This window comes from Panulirus ornatus, chromosome 46 (genome assembly GCF_036320965.1).
Source record: "Panulirus ornatus isolate Po-2019 chromosome 46, ASM3632096v1, whole genome shotgun sequence".
Taxonomy (NCBI): domain Eukaryota; kingdom Metazoa; phylum Arthropoda; class Malacostraca; order Decapoda; family Palinuridae; genus Panulirus; species Panulirus ornatus.
Window position 1 is genome coordinate 710,839 of NC_092269.1, and position 20,901 is coordinate 731,739.

The 20,901-nt window shown below is 42.5% G+C and overlaps 1 protein-coding gene across 2 annotated transcripts in view; it reads left to right on the forward strand.

The window, feature by feature from the left end:
• The window catches only part of LOC139763034 (uncharacterized), a 53,272-nt gene extending 32,671 nt beyond the window's left edge, over positions 1-20,601 (forward strand). For both annotated transcript variants that reach the window (XM_071688573.1, XM_071688574.1), the window contains 10 exons: positions 4,351-4,604; positions 5,238-5,404; positions 7,727-7,872; positions 11,154-11,374; positions 15,919-16,079; positions 16,515-16,643; positions 16,854-17,013; positions 17,119-17,349; positions 18,313-18,477; positions 18,854-20,601. In XM_071688573.1, coding sequence (XP_071544674.1) covers positions 4,388-4,604; positions 5,238-5,404; positions 7,727-7,872; positions 11,154-11,374; positions 15,919-16,079; positions 16,515-16,643; positions 16,854-17,013; positions 17,119-17,349; positions 18,313-18,477; positions 18,854-19,431 — 2,175 coding nt within the window. In that variant the 5' untranslated portion in view covers positions 4,351-4,387 and the 3' untranslated portion in view covers positions 19,432-20,601. The remainder of the gene's footprint in view (positions 1-4,350; positions 4,605-5,237; positions 5,405-7,726; positions 7,873-11,153; positions 11,375-15,918; positions 16,080-16,514; positions 16,644-16,853; positions 17,014-17,118; positions 17,350-18,312; positions 18,478-18,853) is intronic.
• Positions 20,602-20,901: the final 300 nt, after the last annotated feature.

The window sequence follows — 20,901 nt, forward strand, 5'->3', positions numbered from 1 at the left end:
GGAAGTATCCTCACACCTTCCATACCATACACACCGTTGGCCTCCCATGGGTCAACCACACCGTAGAGTATAGATGGGCCAAAGAATGGACTATTGTTGAAGCAGACGCTCTTGTCCTGGGATATAGCATCATCTTGACCTACATAAGTCTTTCTGGGAAAACTGGCGGCCGCCATCTCGTATCTAAGTCCCTCCCTGCCTGGTGAGTGATCATCATTTGAGGACGTTTGAAAGGAAGGTAAACAAAGGTCTCCTGACAACCCTACCGTTCCTGTGGTTTACCCCAGCAGAGGTAAACTATCCATATATCCGGGTTGCCAGAGTTAACGCTACAGAAACCTTTACATTGTACTTCTTACCGTCCCTGACATATGCATGGTTACAAACGTGCAAAGTAGGCTTACCTACAAGTATCATTTTCCTACAGCGAAGAACTTAACGAGTATACTGTAGTGCAGGAAACTTACCGTATTGTGGATAAAAACCTTTTCTCGAAGGAATAACATTTTGAAATTCGAAATCTGAAAACTGTTCTGGTGCCCAGTTCAGGCACAGGCCTCCATACACAAACACACACACACACACACAGAACAGCTGCGTCCGTTGCATCATTACAAATATCTAGGAATTAATTTTGGACATCATTAATCACAAACATGTTTCATATTATGTCACTTGCTGCCCCTAACAGTTACGGAAAACACTTTATACAATGTTACAACAAGAGGCGAGAGAAGAGGAGGGCTTTACTGTATGATGTATGTTTGTGTTGGTGTGTTTGTGTTCATTCGTATCATATTTTGTATTTCGGTATCACAATCACGCCGACCGGAGTGTAGACATAATCCAACATGGTGTTTAAGGACGTTATTACTTCGAGAATTTTTATACACAGTGACCTAAAGTTAAGGGTCAAGCTGTGAACCTCAGCACTGCTCTGGCAAGCCTCCCTGGGACGGGTGGGTGATGTAGAGTGGGAGACACACAGTTACGCATGAACAAAAGCACATGTACGCAGAGACAGATACACACACGTACATGGTTTGTGTGTGCGAGTGTACATATATCTGTGTGTATGTCCCTGTGCACCTCTGCTCTAGTGTATAATTTTTGTGTATTTGTATACGTTTATATATGTGTTTACGGTGTTATCTTCTTTGTATAAATATGATCATATATCCACGGTTTAAGCGATATACTCTCGAAACTTTGGCCAAAAATCTTCCATATATGGACTGATATTCAGTGTCAATCATGGTAGAACTAGATGCATGAATTCTCAACCTCTGAACTTAACAACAGTTCAGCAGAAAGTGTGGAAGACCTGCTGGCCCCCAGCCCCGCTCACACCACGCCACCAACAACCCTTCCGGGCGTCGACCAGTCATCTTAAATACAGATATAAGCCTCAGTGACCTTGTATATACCGTAGTGTAATAAAATAATTCGTATCTGTATATATATAATGACATATGTTTTTGATAAAGGAAAAGGATCGTAACAGCTAGTCTGGTCTTTATCTCATGTACTACAGTCAACTCGTCCCAACTGTTCTTGTAACAAATATACTATGTGGAAACCTGCTTTTAGGAACTTCAAATGAAGTACTCGATGACGTTAGATACATTCTTTTAAAAATTAAGGGTTACGTTTCATGATCGTAAAAATATAATAGCATTTCGTCATTAGCAAAAGCAGCACATACAGCTAATCAGAAACAAGCTCTCACCGCGCACTTTAGAATGAGGGAATTAGACCAATGAGAGAAAAGTTCATACGGTAAACTGTATAGGAAGGAGTTACACGAAGCAGAGCGCCTCTTCACTCATCTCTGGTTGCAGACTCTGAGGTTATGTAACAACTTTCCTCTCACTTACAGCGGTTTAGAAATATGTTCCTCTGTCACTCACTCCTCACTACTGCCCGCCCACAGCACGTAAACAAACTGAGAAAACTTCCCGTTCTGCTTCACGTACATCGCTGGAAAGAAGCTGTGAGACTCTTCCGAATGATGCTTCGTTCAAAGTGTCATGTTTATGCTGTTTGTATATCTAGTTTGTGTCAGTCAGGGAATCAGTTCTGCAGTGAAATGTTGTTTCTCGGGTCATGTTTGACCTATCTGGGTCATGCTCCATAAGGTCGGTATTGGCTATATTGTTTAACATTTTCCTTTTTATTTCATCATCTGTTGTGTTTACATTACCAGTTGTTGTTAGAGAATTCTGAATAGTATTTATCACTACATAGTGTTAGGCTTGTCCTGTATTATTTAGTGTGATTACGTATACTCCATCATCACTGACGTGTTTTCAATTATCATTAGTGTAATTTGCATCATTACCGTACTCTCAGTAATCATCAGTGCATTTTAAGTGATTTATATTCATTAAACTTTTAATTATCGTTGGTATTCGGTAATTTACATATTGTAATTAAACTTACGGGTTATTAGGGAAGATCCTGGCAACCAGGATTTTGGTATAGGAATTATCATAGATTATAATTCACTTGTTTTAACGTTATGTTTTCATATGTGTTATCTTTAGTCATGTCTTATCGACATGATACTAAGTCACGTCTCTTAATTTCATCTCGACGTCCATATAACCATAACATGACCCTGTATACTCGCCTCCTATGCCTCACACATCGTAGATATTGTTATGTCTTATCATAATATGTTGCCTGACATCTCATGCCACATCCAGTCACAAGATGTCGCGTCAAGGACATGAATCCATCAGATATATTGCCAGTTCCCAGTAACATGTCATCTCATGCCACATCTTGTCATAAGAGGTCACGTCAAGGTCATCCGTCCATCACATAGACTACCAGTTCTTAGTAAACATAAAAAGCTTGGGATTGTGGCTCAGCTGAGTGTGTGTGTGTGTGTGCACAGTGTGGGAGCCACGGTGGAGGGTAAGGCGTCGCTTCCCGTCTGGAACGTGCACTGCTGGTGTCGGTGGCCTGAAATTATGAGGTTACCAATGGAGGACTGATGCTCTTACCCTCTCACTCTCTCTCTATCTCGCTGAAACACGACCTATGGACCATACACACTTGCAGCACAGAGGAAGATGCATTGTAACACTGAGGAGGAGCGGGGAGGAGGGAGGGAGGAGGTTTGTGCAACATGAGGTCACACGCCTCAGAATAAGAACACTTGGGGCTGCCAGTTAGCCTTGATGTGGATAGGAATCGTTGTATGTGTAAATAATCTACATCATCCACCATCATCAACTCCTTTTTCTTGTAGTTCCAGATTTACATCATCATTATCTTTCTATTCTCCTTAATCTGTTGCATGATAATAATCAATTTCCAATATATGTAAACGAATTAATCAAGTGATCACATCAACAACAAGAGATGCACGTAGTGATAATTCCTCTGAATTTTAGAGTAGTTGTGAAGGTTGACTTTATCTGTGGTATGTTGTGGGTACAACCGACTCAGTGTACAACATAGACATAACAACAGCAACAGTGACACCCTGGAATTAGATCTGGGCACTGATGACGTCACCATTTCGAACCTTAGTGGCGGCCAGATGGTCGGGATAGTATCATAATACTATGATAAAAACGTCCCAATGTGCTTCTATTTCTCACTGTTCCAAACACGTGGAGTAGATAGCGTCAAACGGTACAGAAAATATACGTTTTATAATTCCTCTCATGAAGTACTGACAATCTCGTCCTGTGTAATGCTTTAGGTTGCTTATTAAGTTTACCTAGACGGTCCATGACTCTATGGAAAAAGAAATATTATCAGAATTTTTCCTGTAAGTTCCGTCAATATCCGTTTCTTAATTCACATTTCCCAGCACCTGTAATACCTTAGTGGTGTCTATACAAACAGGATACGTGAAAACTTTTGAATCAAAATGAAACAATATAAATCATTATTGGATTAACGAACGCATCTGTAACTTGACCAGATGTCAAACTGCCAATAAACTCTCAGTGCCAGAGTTTAGATGATGTAAGCTAAACTTGCTAATGAGACGAAATGAATTAATCTAATGATGAATGTATGTTTCCTGTGCGGTAAGTGGGTGTCAACTCCTTATTACGACATTCAAATTAAGATTGAACACAAATCATTGTTTTTTGATGCCTGGAAGCACACAAACACACGCATCTGCACCAGAACAAACTTTAGGAGACTTGGCTCTCATTTTCATGCGCAGTTTCCTACCAGACTGTCGTACAGGAGCCACACATGGCCACCTACTACACTGTCCCACACCACGACAGGAGCCACACTTGACCACCTACTACACTGTCCCACACCACGACAGGAGCCACACATGGCCACCTACTACACTGTCCCACACCACGACAGGAGCCACACCTGGCCGTCACGTGGTCACGCCGTCAGGATGCTGGTGCCGGAGATGGACGTAGGCTCAAGTGAGGTGCCGGAGGAGGTCGGGGAGGAGGTGCCACTGTCCTGTAGCTGCAGTAGGGTCCAGGACGACATGAACGCTACGCTGATGACGGTGTTGTGTGAGGGCAACGTCACCTGCACACTTCTCAACAGCCAGCCTGGGGCCACTATAGTCTCGCCTATCCTGCTATCTCTCAGTGGCGTCACAGGTGAGTGGGACTTGCCAAGGAGAGTTAATGTTTCTTCTCTTATCCCAGAGCTGTGACAACCTCGCTGTTTCTACGTCCGTCCCAGAGCTGCGACAGAGTCACTGTTATTCAAAAAAGTCTGAATCATTTTCCGTGGTAGTGTACCTATCTGGTGAGGTTTGGGAGTTCCTGTTCATCAGTGACGTAGGCAGATATTAATATTTTGATCTTACTGTCTGTTAAGTACTTCCGGAATTCATCTTTTCATATAGGAATCCTCCCTTGTAGATCTGGTCCACCTGTATTCTAAATGATCAACATTCTCTGGCGAATGTTTCCAGTCTCTGGTGAATGTTACGTATGTCCACAAAACTGAAAGGCTTGTTGGTGCTCGTGACCATGCTGTCCCATCAAACTGTTCCCAGAAGTGTTTGGTCTTTAAAATCTGGAAGCTTCCCTCTGGATTCCTGCCACTAGTTATTATCGCTCTCCAACTTAGTCCTGTGTAACTATGGTCCTCTCTCAGAATACGTGTGGACATTCTCTTGATTATAATTATTGTACGTCTCTGTATATAATGCAAAGTTAACGTCCCCACCGTTAGGTCCCAGGATATTCCCAGGTCATCATCAAAGTTTTGCTTATATTCCACAGGACAGATCTGGGCACTGTACTACCTGTACACCAGCACGCGACCTCAGCACTCCCGCACTGTCTTCTTCGTCCTGCTCAGCACCCTCATCTGGACGGATCTGTTCGGCAAGGTCATCACTACAGCCCCTGCCCTCGCTGCTTACGTCAAGGGCAGTTGGGTTGGTGGGGTCAGTACTGAAAGTTCACTTGTTGTACTACTGACGTTGGTAATGCTGTTCTGTTGCTCCTAATACTGCTGTTGCTGCTCCTAATTCTGCTGTTACTACAGCAAGTAATGCTGCTGCTCCTGATGCCATTACTTCTAGTATTGATGCTGCTGCTACTGATGCTGATATTCTTGATAGTAATACTATGACTACAACTATTATCATCATTACTGTTACTACTACTACTTTTACTTCCACCACTACTACTACAACTACCGCAGATAATGATAATAATAACAATAATAATAATAATAATAATAATAATGATAATAGTAATGATATTGATGATAATGACACATCTGTAACCTTCAGGAAAACAGTATCTCGTTCCTTGTGTCCCGGGGAAGGCAACACACGCCCTTAACCCTCCTCCCCACGTCTCCCCTTAACTCGTGTTCCTTAAAACCGTAAAATGTTAAGCGGTTTATCTCCACACACTCAGTAAACATCGGCTTATTTGTACCTAACTTTCGCTGTGTCAGGCGAGCCTCTTGCCGTAGTTAGCACACCTCTTGTAACAAGTTATGACAGCCAGGATGCAAGTTTGTGCCTTATCGTCCCCTGCAGGACCCAGGTCCTTGGATGTTCGGGGATGAGATATTTGGTTGAGCAGTCCAAGTTTGTGTATAAGATTAAGGTCTCAGTTTATGATCATACAGAGGCAGCACAGTAAGATCTAAGACCTGTATTTCACACGTTTCGTATACAATATACAGTATAAAATCAACAGTGAATTTCAAGCGTTCTTTACCCAACCAAGTTGATGTTGATTAGATGTAGTGTAACCACCTCATTCGGTATTTGATGGTAGTATTGGCTTTGTGGTTGTCTCCAGGGGTATTTACCGCAGGCAGTTTGTCTAGCTACACACACACATACACACACACACACACACACACACACACACACATATGTTCCCAAGCGTCGCCTGCAACGTGGCCTCGCGAGTGGCATCGTGTATCGTGCGTGAGGATCTGTCTCTCCGATACGTCGTGGTGAGGGCAAGACGGATAATCATAAGCTGATAAGAAAGTTTGTTTCCTTGATGGCTTCTCTTCCATCGCATAACTGAGTAGATTACAGGTCAGAGGTTAATTTTGAACTTCAGGTCGACATCTTTATGAGTTCATCTCAAGTGTATTGTGGCATATAGACTTATGACGCCCTCAGCTCCCCCCTGGAGGTAGAGGAGCCTTACAAGACGAACAAGGATTAGAAAAAGATGTGTTTCTGTATTATATGATTACAGGATTATTCTCATCTACCTACCAAAATCCTGTACATTTTTTGATATAATGTTAAAACCTGGTCATGTACTGGTTCAAACCTGATATTTTCATAACTCGAACATTTGTGATATAATGATATATATGTATATTGAGAACATGAGATATAGTGATATATATATATATATATATATATATATATATATATCCCTGGGGATAGGGGAGAAAGAATACTTCCCACGTATTCCCTGCGTGTCGTAGAAGGCGACTAAAAGGGGAGGGAGCGGGTGGCTGGAAATCCTCCCCTCTCGTTTTTTTTTTGATTTTCCAAAAGAAGGAACAGAGAAGGGGGCCAGGTGAGGATTTTCCCTCTAAGGCCCAGTCCTCTGTTCTTAACGCTACCTCGCAAACGCGGGAAATGGCGAATAGTATGAAAAAAAAAAAAAAAAAAATATATATATATATATATATATAACGTGATATATATATATATATATATATATATATATATATATATATATATATATATATATATATATATTGAGAATAGTTGCTTGTGAGGTTGATAGAATGCCTGGCTGAGGGTAACAACCTCGTGCTTCACGGCTCCTGGACCCGTAACTGATGGTCACCAGAACCCAGCCAGGGGAAGAAGACCTCATCCTAATGATTGATCATACTTGTTTATATTGTGTACAGTCTGTAGAGTTGTGTACAGTTGTGTACAGCCTGTAGAGTCATTCTAACTTTTCTTTTTATCTGTTTACACATCCATCTCAGTCTGTCTGCTTGTCTGTGTCTGTTTATCTTTCTGTCACTGTTTGTTTTTTTGAGTGAAAACTGAGTGAAAACCCCTGGTCACTGACGAAGGTCTTCAATACAAAAGATAGAAAGAAGGAAAATGGAGAGGATTATTCTTGGATTATTTAGCGAGTTGAAAGCTTCCCTTTTGAAGAGTTTGGTTATAGGTGTTGGTGTGTTGGTGGAGGAATAAGTTTATGGGTTCTATAACTTGGCAGTGTGTGTTGACCTGTGTCGCTCTCTGTCTGTCCTGCAGGTTTCACTGTGCAACTTCCACGGGTTCTCCATGATGCTGATCAGCCTGGTGACGCATCTCCTGGTCTCTACCATGGCCATCGAGAGGTTCCTGGGCATCAGGCACGGCTACTACTACAACAAGAACATCACGCCCTCTAGGACCAAGTGAGTAACCATCTACCACTAGGGTAGGGAGGCCGCCTCTCCATACACACGACTACCTCACGTGTTACACGAGGTTTATATGTCGGTGCATTTACCAATATGTGATCGATGCTGTCCATCTGTAAATTTGGAGTGGTGTTCTGTATCTAAAACCCTTTTCCTTTTTACGTAAGTGATCACTTTTCACGGTTTTCCCTATCCTAGAATTTACGGTTCAGCACATAAGGGTACACCATCCCTCTTGAGTAAAGAGGTCTTATGAGAAAGTGGTTATTTGTGATTTTTTCTTCTCCATCTTAAGGGCAAGATGCTGATCACGAACGCTTGTGTCTACAACAGACTTGTTACTGTATCACTGAAGAGTTAATTCACCTCATAGAGCCACCCTTTTCCGTTCCTTATTTTTCTCTAACACTACTTGTGATGATTCCACATCTCGTCCTCACCCAACCTCCTCCCATTGTATCTATTCCTTTTCCTACATTTTCCTCACGCAAGATTCCATCCTCGCTACAATCTCATTCTTATGCTCATACTGAAAATATTTCCTCTCTTAATTCACATTTGTGCAACGTCTGAGAATGGGTAGCAGTGGTTCAAAAAGTTTCATTTATTTTCCTCTCTTTCTAAATCACGTTCATTTCCAATTATTCGTAACTGTACAATATCATAAACATGTTAGGCAGAACAGTATCCTGCACTGTATGCTGAACACCCCTCATCCTCAACACCACAAAATCTACTTCTCATAATATGCAGGTGCTGTGCAGGTGCCTTAGTAATGTTTTATGTGAGCAGTTATCCCATATCTGGAGGAATCTCATGCGTCCTCATATGGCGTACTGCTCACGTATCTGGGGTGGTTCCTCCTCCAGCCTCTTAGCCAGAGTGGACTCTACCTTCTGCCTCATCAACCCTCCTGATAACTCCTCTCTTCAGTCATTCCCTTCCACCGACTGTGATCTTGCTGGCTTCTTTTTGTTCCATAGGAAGTATTTCGGCTACCGCTCTCGTATGTTGTCTGCGTGTGTTCCAACCACTCAGACCTGGACCTGTGGTAGGCGACGGCTGCTGCTTCCTGTAGTTTTAATGTAACAACCAACCCCATGAAGAGCAAATTCTTGGAATACTCCACCTTTTTCTTCTTTCCCTTTTCCTTTCTAAGTTTTCCACCGTCAAGAGTCGGGTGTGGAAACACCCGGGGAGAGTATATTAGAGAGGTAGATGAAAATAAGGAAGGATACTCACGGATGAGGTAAGGGAGAAAAAAAAGACAAGGTGATAGTAGAGTATGAGGGGGGGAGGTAGAGCTCTGGCACAGGGAGAGGGTTAGAGTAGGAGAGAGAGAACACGAAGACGTGGAGGCGGGAGGAACGGTAGGTTGAGACGTGGAGGACAGGTTGACCTCTGGTTGTCATCTTCATCATAATACTTGAAGTTTTTGAAATTTCATTATATTCTTTCAGATAGTTACACACACACACACACACACACACACACACACACACACACACACACACACACGCACACGTGTGTGTGTGTGTTATTTCTATTCTGAAATGTTTAGGAAAAAGGTTACTATGCCTTATGCAAATCCAATCATTATCTTCTCTTTACAGAGAACATGAACTTGTCCTTAAGGTATACCTGGAACTTGACTTGTAGACGGTAATCCTGAGAGTTTGGTTTTCCATATGCAACAGCTTTTCATGTCTAATTTCCTGCAAGACTCTGAAGACTTCCGCAAGTCGTAATTGAAGTTATGCTGGTTCTTTGAATTCCCGAAGCCATCTCGAGAATAGATACTAATTTAACACGTCAGGTCTGGAAGGCATGACCCTCATAATGATCCGATTTTCCACAGAAACGTGATAGCCTCAGTGAGGCATGACGCAAGTGGATGGAAAGTGTCATGACACTTGATCGTATGTGACAAGGCCAATTGGCACTTGCGTGTAAGCTGAACAATGTCAATCTGACATCATCAACTTGAACCACAGCAGGAACGTTAGTACATTCTGAACACATATATTGCTGGATGTTGTTGTGTTGTGTTCCTTCCTCTTGTGTTCTGCTCTCATGGTGGATCAACTTCACGCCCTTCCCTGACACGTCTTCCTTGGAATCGAGCATACCAACCATAGGAAATCGACATGCATGCATATATATATATATATATATATATATATATATATATATATATATATATATATATATATATATATATATATATATAAATATATATATATATATATATATATATATATATATATATATATATATATATATATATATATATCAGCTCTTTCACCAGTGAGACTAGGCTCGCTGTCCTTATGATTAGACACACGGGTCACCAGGCAACCAACCAAGCCGCTACACTACCGGATACAGCAGACGACCACCCGGTCTATTCTGTCGTAACTAAATCCCGGTTTGTCCTGTTATGGTCACCGCGGGACACAAGAGGAGCAGGACGAATATCCCAGTTCTTGTACAACACATTGTAATCTGGTGGTAATGCCTCTGTTTACCCTATCATACGAGAGGCGGTACGAGTCTCGCTGGTAGATACATAATTTCTTGACGTATACATACGCACGTTCACATATGTATGTAAGATATCACTGAATATGTAAAGCTATCATGTGATGAGGTTCAGTGCGAACATTTCTGACGGGTCGGTGTCGCTTGTGATGTTGGTAAAGGCTTCATGACCGACACAGGATAGCAAGGATGGATGAAGTGTTTCTGTGGTTGTCTGGGAATCAAGTCACATTCCTAAGTCTGTGTTCGTATGTCTGTGTGTGCTCTTCTTCGTCTATAACCTTGATATTGTAGATGAATATGGCTTCTTGGGTTAATGTTTAGCCATCAGTAAAAAAAGAAAATGACTGGTACTCAAACGAATAGTTTCTTGCACAAATGGACTTCGAATTCCTTCGTGTTTCCAGATCATGTTGATACATCAGCGAGGGATCTTGAGCGACCCTGAATTGAGAATTTAATGTTCTATACTTAGTGGCTGATGGGGCCACCTTCAAGCGCTTCTTGACATTTCTTCGTCAAGTAGACAATGATAGTCACATAGTTGTTCATTATACATTTTTCTAATTATTGAATAATTCGTTCTTGAATGTTGGTGTGTCTGTGTAAGGCACTGTTCCCTTGTTGTCTGTTATGTTTTCTTTTCTGACTACTACTTTGTGACGACCATCTTACAGATGCTCTTGGTGTTGTTCTAATCTGATGTTTACTCTGCCTGTTCTCCGTCCCTGCAGACTGCTCTTACTGGGGATCTGGCTGTTCTCGGTGCTGTTCTGCGCCATGCCGCTCTTCGGGTTTGGTCAGTACGGCCTGCAGTACCCCGGGTCCTGGTGTTACGTCAACATCCACGTCACCAGCTCATCGCCCCTCCACGCCCGCATCTACACCAACATCTTCGGCGTCTTCACCCTCATCAACCTGATCGTCATGGTCTTCTGTAATGTCGTCGTCATCAGTAAGTTCCCCAGACACACAAGTACACATGCAAGTCCACCGGCCTCTTGTTCAGTAACTCTACAAACATAAATGTGGTCTTGAAACTTTACAGATTCTTACTAAACAGATTTTATAACAGTGACGACTTGTTTCATACACACATGCATGGTTGTATGGACGGACTGTTGTGATTTACATAACTTATGCATTTTACTTGAGTTATAATGTTAAGCTTCTGTAGTCGTTATTATGTTTCTTTAACTTTGTAAACTTATGTTAGTTAACCCAACGCAACATAAACATTGCCTTCCCTTCCCCGGATTATCAAGATATATGTATGTATCATATAAACTTATCATATAAACTATCATATAAGCTAGGCTTTATCATGCTTTACTTTATATTAATAACATTATATTCTACGTTATACAGTATCCACTGTAAGTTAGATGCTTTCTATAGTAATGCTAAATAATGTGTTACCTGCGCAACGGTTGTTATGAAGCCTTGATGAGACGCCGGCTATGTACGTACGTACACGACTGTAGAACTGCTCTCATTCACTTTGGTTCATTTTAAGTACAGTCATTTTATCTTTGTATTAGATTTTCATTTATAACTTTCTCTTTGGCTGAGGATTTTAATCGTTCACTTGGTAAAGCAAGGTACAGGCGAGCTACATTGACTCTGTTATGGAAAGTATTTTCACCCATTTTTCTCTTCCTTCCATCGAAATGCTGATCAGAAAAACAAACTGACTAACGTTCAGTTATCAGGCAGTTAGATTATGCCAATGACGTCATATGAGTCAACCAAGAAAGTATCTTGGCAATTACTCGCTACGACTTAAATAGTCAGAAGACATGACAGATGAACTGCCGTGCTGCTTGTTAATGACCGTCTAGATAACTTCCTGGGGTGAGGTGAAGTGTTATGATGACAGAGTTTGACGAGTAAGTAATATCAGTGTAACTTGGAGAAGTGGCAAACATGGCAGCAAACATTTAAAAAAAATGAGACACTGAGAGAAACTCTTTATAATAAGTTGTGTCTTCCTTTCCTTATTAAAGCAAAGAATCGTTTTTTGTGTCATGATATTCCTGAATGCCCCACCTTAGCTTCACATAGATGTATTTTGAGGAAATTTTTGTGGTAGGAGAGTAAACACTCTTCCTCCATGGACTCGACATTCCTTCACAATCATGTTCTCTGAAGGATCTCATGAAGGCTCGTATTCAAGCTCTGTATTGTCATTCGAGACGGCAGGACACAGTCCAGTGAACTCACATCATGACAGCCTCACATCATGACACAACCTCACATCATGACACAACCTCACATCATGACACAACTTCACATCATGACAGCCTTACGTCATGACACAACCTCACATCATGACACAACCTCACATCATGACACAACTTCACATCATGACAGCCTCACATCTTGACACAACCTCACATCATGACACAACCTCACATCATGACACAACTTCACATCATGACAGCCTTACGTTATGACACAACCTCACATCATGACACAGCCTCACATCATGACATAACTTCACATCATGACAGCCTCACATCATGACACAACCTCACATCATGACACAGCCTCACATCATGACACAACTTCACATCATGACAGCCTCACATCATGACACAGCCTCACATCATGACACAACCTCACATCATGACACAACTTCACATCATGACAGCCTCACATCATGACACAACCTCACATCATGACACAACCTCACATCATGACTGCCTCACATCATGACAACCTCACATCATGACAGCCTCACATTATCACGGAAAGTAGTAACTAATGAACGATTTTCAAGCGCAACTAATGGATGTACAAGTGAACTAAACTAGTTATGTCATTTTTTGACACAGCGACTCTCGTCAGGACATGTCATCCGTGCATCGGTGTGTGGTAATCCGTCCCTGAGTCATATTCTTTTCCTAGATGCTTTGTTTTCCTAGTAATTCAGGTTATCCATAGATGTTATTCTTTTTCTAGACAGATTCACTGTTGCCTTATTCTTCGTTGCGTTATATCTAACTTGATATTTCGCAACGTATAACTTGATATTTCACTTACAGAGCATGATTGCGAATACTGTCACAGTGAATATCTTTAACTAATGTAGTATGTAATCACTGTTAAATCACATGTTTTTATGTATCTAAATACTGCACCATCGGCTCTCATGTTGAGGTCAAACAGTGAACGTGCATGATTTATCTTCCATTACCATGAGCCACTGTGGCTGAAGCCTACATCCACTCAAACCTGATGTTGTAAGTTAGTGACATGGCAAACCTCGTCCTTTTTTAAAGCAAATGTTTTGTTTCATAGGTTACGCACGCTGCATGATCACTGATCATCTTCCAGAACTAAGTTGCAGAAGGTGTTTGTTTGTTGTCGTGATCTCACGTTTTGACTGTATGGCCGACAACTGTGTTGCAAACGTCTGGAGAACATTAATCTAACCTATGGTGAATGATAGCAATCCTTAGGCACTATATCACAACATGTATGATAACAAGCCCCTGAATACGATACTCCACATTTTTGTGTATGACAGGAACCCCTGGTACTATACTCTAACCTCTGGTGTATATCAACCCAAGGGTACGATGCTCTTTCCTCTTGTGTATGATAGCAACTCCTTAATTACGATATTCTATCATCTGGTGTACGATAGGAATACTTGGGTACAATTCAGTAATTTGTGCTGTACATTGACAATCCCCTGCGTTAAGTACTCCAACTAGTGTATGACAGCAACTCAAATGTACCATACTCTGGTGTATGATGATAACTCCTTGGTTACGATACTCTGACCTCTGATGTGCAATATCATCCCAATGAGTGCGATACTCTAACCTGTGGTTTGTGCTAGTAACCCTCAGGGTGTGACATTTTAACATCTGGTGTATTGTAACAAACCCTTGGGCACGCTACACTAACCACTGGTTTACAATAGCAACATCCCGGTGACGATAGCCTAACATCTGATAACAACCCTTTGAGTACGGTAATATCACCTTTCTATGAATTACTATCACCTTCTTCAGCACTATGATTTAACTCCTTCAGTCTGGTAGTCCTTATGACATTAGTGGGGTTGAGGTTATATCTTAAATAAGATTAAGTGATGAAGACGCTAATGGTCCAAATCTTTATCATGCAGTTGCCTTACTGGAGAATTCGTTTTCTCGAAGAGGCAACCTTTGTGAAGGTAAGAGCCTGCTGGCCGGGTCCGGGGTGTTGTCAGGGTGAGGAGAGCGGGTGCGGCGCGCGGCCCCGTCTACTCACCTCACCTGTGCTTGCCTCACAATGACGGCCTCCCAACACTTACAGCTTGGAGAAGTCTCATTCTCCGTCGTCCAGCGGCATGGCTACACCACCTGGCATGATCTGGCTGACATGTGCTTGATCTCTGGACACAGTTATGCACGTTCACGAGTGTTTCTTTTTCTTCGGAATTTTTCTTTGTTTTGTTTTTGGTATATATTTCTGGTATTCTGCCTTCTGTTATGCCTTTCTTCGTGTGATTGCTTCCCGCTCGTTTGCCTCTTCCCGTACATCTGTGCATGCTTCCCTCCCTGCGTCTACCGCCGCCAGCTGGCCAGCATGTCCCCCTTGCTTGGTTTACCTTTGAGAAACAGGTTTCTTCTCGTTCCTCTCCAGAGCTAATAACATACACCTGGATTTGTTAGGTACAGACCATTGTGTTGTGTGTGTGTGTGTGTGTGTGTGTGTGTGTGTGTGTGTGTGTAAACATAGGGCAAATGTTTCCAAACCGTATCTCAGTACAGCCAAGTGTCATGCAGTGACTGCTGCAGGAGTCACTGTAATATTATTTTGTCGTAAATTCGCAACCTTAAGGTTAAGACTGATACGTCAACACTTACAGTCACGAAAGCCGAAAACATGTTGGATTTTGGTAAAGATGTTCCAAATGACAGACCCTTAGATTGTGAATTACGTAACTGTTTCCACACCAGAAATCTTGAGCTCGCATAATATGTCCTATTATGTCAAACTCATAAGTATATTGGACAAGTTTAGATGCGATACTTTGTCACATTATGATCCATCTAACAATAAGAGTATATATAGAACTATGATTAGTTATGCGATCTGACACACTCAGTCGTATTTTGATTGGCTGTGTAATAAGCTCAGCGTAATGAAGGAGTGTGGTAGTATAAGATACTAAGGAGGGTGTGTGACCTGGGTAGGGTGTGTGGCCTGGGGAGGGTGTGTGACCTGGGTAGGGTGTGTGGCCTGGGGAGGGTGTGTGGCCTGGGTAGGGTGTGTGGCCTGGGGAGGGTGTGTGGCCTGGGTAGGGTGTGTGGCCTGGGGAGGGTGTGTGGCCTGGGTAGGGTGTGTGGCCTGGGGAGGGTGTGTGACCTGGGGAGAGTGTGTGACAAAATGAAGAAAGGAGTTTGACAGCTTGGGGCGCTGTGGAGGCTGGTAACAGTATGATGTGCTGGGAAAGGATTATCACATAATGAAAGGTACTGAGGTAATGCTCCTCCACAGCCACACTGCTGTGCCTGCGGCTCTGTCGACAGCGGTGTTTGGGCAGCAGCAGCTTCACGGCACCTCAGCGCAGCTACAGGCAAAGAGAACTCGAACTACAGATGGTCATCGTTCTCCTCGTCATCACTATCGTCTTCATCATCTCTTGGTCGCCTATTGATGTAAGAAGTTTGATATAACCGGAGGTCTCACTTCCAGGCATTCTCTTGATAAGCCAACAGACGGTCCAAATGAAAATAGGAATGTTGGGTCGAAGGATTTTCAATTTATTTTCGATCAAAGAATCCCATCTTATTCTGTTAATCGGAATCATATAGATATAAGGATATCATCTTCTGTTCCCCTAATACGTCTCGTGCTCAGTATATGTTAAGTCTCTTCCTCGGATACTTCTCTTCCTGTCTTCCGCGCATGCATACCATTCTCTCTCCTTCATATATTGTTGCTCTCGCACCAACAGGTATGGAATCCTCGCATTTTCATTTAGTCCCCACATTGTACCCTCGTCTGTGTGTCTCCTCCTCTGGAACATATTTTCCCTACTTCTTGAGGAACACTTGCCTTTGACACAGGCCTCCTTTTCTTTTCCCCCTCAGATGCGTCTCTTCTTGAACCAGCTGTGGCCCCACAGGACTCAGGCGGACCACATCCAAGACCTGATCGCCGTCCGCCTCACCTCCATTAACCAGATCATCGACCCCTGGGCTTACATCATCTGCAGGAAGGTAGGTTCATGGGAGAGTAGGACTGCTACATTGGGTCAAGGATTTACGGAAGTTCACGATTCTTCTCGAGTAGGATTGCGCCTTGTGCTCCGAGTGGGCACCATTATCCGGGGCTGGTGCATTCCTATACAAGATTGTTTACCATATTTTTGATATCATAGTGGAACAGCTGAGGGTCTCGTGACACGGTTTGAACCTCACTTTCTGCAGGTGTTCTCGACGCGAGCATGGCGGTGGATGCGTCTCTCTCTGATGGGGTCAAAGCTGCTGGCCCGGGAGAGCTCCAGCCACCCGCCCGGAGGATCAAATAAGAAACCCTCGCAGAAAAATAAACCACCCGAGAAGATCCAGTACAAGACGCACTTTAATGGTAAGGATAGAAAAATCTTTCATTTGAATACAAGACATACAGACAGACAGACAGATAGATATGGAAGAGAACATAACTTACAAAGACCTTTATTGTCCCCGACAGGAGAAGCCGCCCCAGACCTCAGCAAAGAGGTAGTAGTTGTGGTGTCGCCTCCAGTCCCGCTTGCCTCCAAGGATAGCCTGAGTAAAGAGCAGGAGTCCAAGAAGGTAGAAGAGACCAAGGACGGAGTGGAGGGCCAGAATATAGTTGAGGTCTTCAAGGGGTCCAGCGAGGCTCCTTCGTCAGGATGTAGCCACTCGGAAACCACCGCTAAGTGCAACCCGTCCTTCCACGGTAAGCTGGACGATGAGTACTGCCATGACCTGATTCTCTTGTACATCTGTCTTCATGGTTGACCTAGTTCCTTCTTGATCACAGTAGACTTGACAACGCTATTTTCTCGTTTGTTGAAGTAAGTCTGTCTCTTTATTTTTAATATCAACTTTATTTACAGTTATGTCATCACAACAGCCCATCTTGACATTGTAATGTCGTCAAACTGGGAGAGAACCCTGTTGAGAATGCCTTGTTTGACCACTATATGCTAATCTGGACGATAAATCCAGTCTATAGCTGGAAAAGAATAGCCCTAACTACTCATCATGACATCTGAAACTTGTTCTAAAACTTCTGCATCACAGTCGCCACTACCCACTCCAGTGACCCTGCCTCACCAAACTTTTCTCCAGTGATCTCCTGACTGGATCAGTAGACAGAAACCTGAGGTTTTCACCCATCTGTGAGTCCCTTGGGCTCATCTATGCTGCTGGAGGAAACTGTCAAGTCGTAAACTTTGTCTCCCTATTTCCTGATGCTTTGGCTGTGGGAAGCAGTTATATTTCTCATGAATACAAATGATGGTACTTTGGTACTATCACCGCTGACAGCATTCTTCCAGCACACACACACACACACACACACACACACACTGGTCGACAAATGGGCAACTGGCTCAGGCTGGGGTGTATTTGCGTGTAAATGCTCGGTACATACGTACAAGAATAAGAGACAGGGCAACACGAGTGTAAACCTCTCTCTCCGTACCACATGAATCGTAATCCCAGTCGCAGTAGGAATTATTGGTGAAAAACACAAAATGATTTTGAGCCACATGTTCAACACATAGTGGCAAAGGAAATATATTCAGGGACCAGCGTCTTAACTAAGTATTACTACCATCGTCTTATGATCTATAGATTACCATGACTTTCATTTTCTGGCACCAGAATGGCATTTTTGATCTTGTCATCCTCCCAGGAGACGGGCGAGATCTAGCCACGCTATCGGTAGTGCCCATTCCGGTGTTTACGTCCCAGCAGTACCGTGTGTGTCCGCTAGAGGAACGACTCCATACCTTACGCCTCACGTCCTCAGCCTCGGCCCGAGCCTCCAGGAGGACCAAACCAGCACAGGACCTGTGTGGTGAGTACTGCCAGTCCTGGACCTGGATCTCATGAGCCATATGTAAGACCATAACTAGAGTTAGTTCAGGGATCTTTTAAGTATGTCTCATTCCGGATAGATCGTTAAATCACGTGATTATAATTTCATTTGCAAACATCCCCGGGTATGATTGGAAGCCTTGTGGCAAGTTATCTGTATAAATCAGAAACACCAGCGGCCCTGTGGAAGACCATTGGATACTTTCACTACGACAATATTTTCCTCGGCAGTGATTTTATGGTTGTTTCCATGTGTGTGTGTGTGTGTGTGTGTGTGTGTGTGTGTGTGTGTGTGTAGTATCTGAGAGAGAAAAAGAGAAATAGTTTAAAATATCTCTTCTTTTTCATGTGTCTAGAGACTAGCTCGGGCATGTGGGTGTCGGCGTCTGCCGTGCTGGGTCGTCGCCACTCGTGGAGTTGTGACCACGACAACCTGGACGACAAGCAGCTCCGGACGCAGAGCACCCAGACCATCAGGCTCCTGGCTGACGACACTGCCCGCCTGGCCTGCCACCACCACCACAACCATCACCGTAAACAACAGAACGACCACAACCACCACAGTAACTACGACAGTTATGGCTCCTACCACCAACAAAATGACCACACAGCACATAAAGAGCGGAATATTGACGACTCGCGCTTACACCACAACCACACCCCTTACCCACTGCACAACCACACCAACTACTACCACGGTGAGAGAGGTCTCTACCACTGTGGTCATACCCACGAGGGTGGCGGTCATCTGTACTCAAATGAGTACTCGACCGACCCCAATGATGACTCGGTGTTTATAATTGATAACGAAGTGTCTCGCTGGAGAGATAATACAGAAAGTTCGGAAAATAAATCCAATAAAAGTAATAGTTTATTTAGCTGTATCCGTCGTTCAGGTACGTCTACAGATCAGGACCTGACAGACCTGTGCTGATCTGGTGACTCTGGTTAACACAGCAAGACAGTGAACAGTGAAGGTGTAGCTGCTGACGCTCTTGAAACTGGAAGTGCTAAGTAACCGGTGAAGTGATCATGAAACAATGCAGTGTATATAGAAGCTAAGCCATTGGAAATGGTGAGACTCACAAGGACACGTCCCTTTAGTGAATATGAACGATGATTGCTGTACCAATTCAGCAACTCATTATGTATCGTACAAATCACACAAACCCAGGCTTTGGGAAGCTACTATGTTGTAACCTAAACTTTAAGCAGCCTGAGAGTGGTGAACCATATAAATATAAGTGAAAGACTGTAATCATCTGTACACATAATGGTGACTCATGACAACGGAACTGTTTCGATTGAAGGTTCGAACAATTTGAAAACAGTGACGAGTTCTTTTTTGAAAGGTATCCCTGATGTTAGTCAATTTCGATACTATCTAACATTCCGACCTGAAAGCTGCCATATTTTCATAGATATCAAAATACAAAGTATATATATATATATATATATATATATATATATATATATATATATATATATATATATATATATATATATATATATATATCCTGATATAATTATCACTGTCTTAGTATAAGGTGTTATATCATAATCCTATAACATTTGCTGTATACTATACATAACTTGATGAAATATGTATGTGTTCCCTTCCTTCAGACTGATCGACAGGTGGCCACGTAGGATGTATGTGCAACAAAACTTAGGTCAGACGAACCGGTGCAGGGCTATGGGAAGGAACGAACAGGCACAGGAATACAGGAAACCGCAACACTGTATATTTCAGTACAAACAGACACACAAACACACGTATACAAATATATATATATATATATATATATATATATATATATATATATATATATATATATATATATATATATATATTATAGAATCTTTTATTAAATCATGTTAATTTCCTATATCTATAAGATCAAAGTTATCATCTTGTGTATATATGTATTACCAACTGTTAATGTCAAACCAAAAAGGTAATGTTTATCATAAATGACACCATGTATTGTGGATGAAAGATGACGAAGGTAATGACTGTTTTTCATTTGACTTGTGTGCCATACATGAGAACGGAGGTGGGAATTATACAACATTTATTTGTACCTATAATAAAGGACTATATGTGAGGTACTTGTGATCTATTCTTTGTCTTGTATAAGCACAAATCAAAAGTAGTGTGTGTAGTTCAGTGTAGAACTTAGGTATTATAAGCAGCAACTGAGGTAAGACACGGTACTTCACACGTATTCCCCGCGTGTCTTTTACGCAAAAGGCGACTAAAAGGGGCGGGAGCTGGGGGTCGGAATCCCTCCCCTCCATGTATTTCAATTTCTTAATGAGGAAAAGGAAGAAGGAGGTAAGCGGGTATTGCTCATTCTCCTCGAAGGCTCAGACTGGGTTGTCAGTGTGTGTGGATGTAACC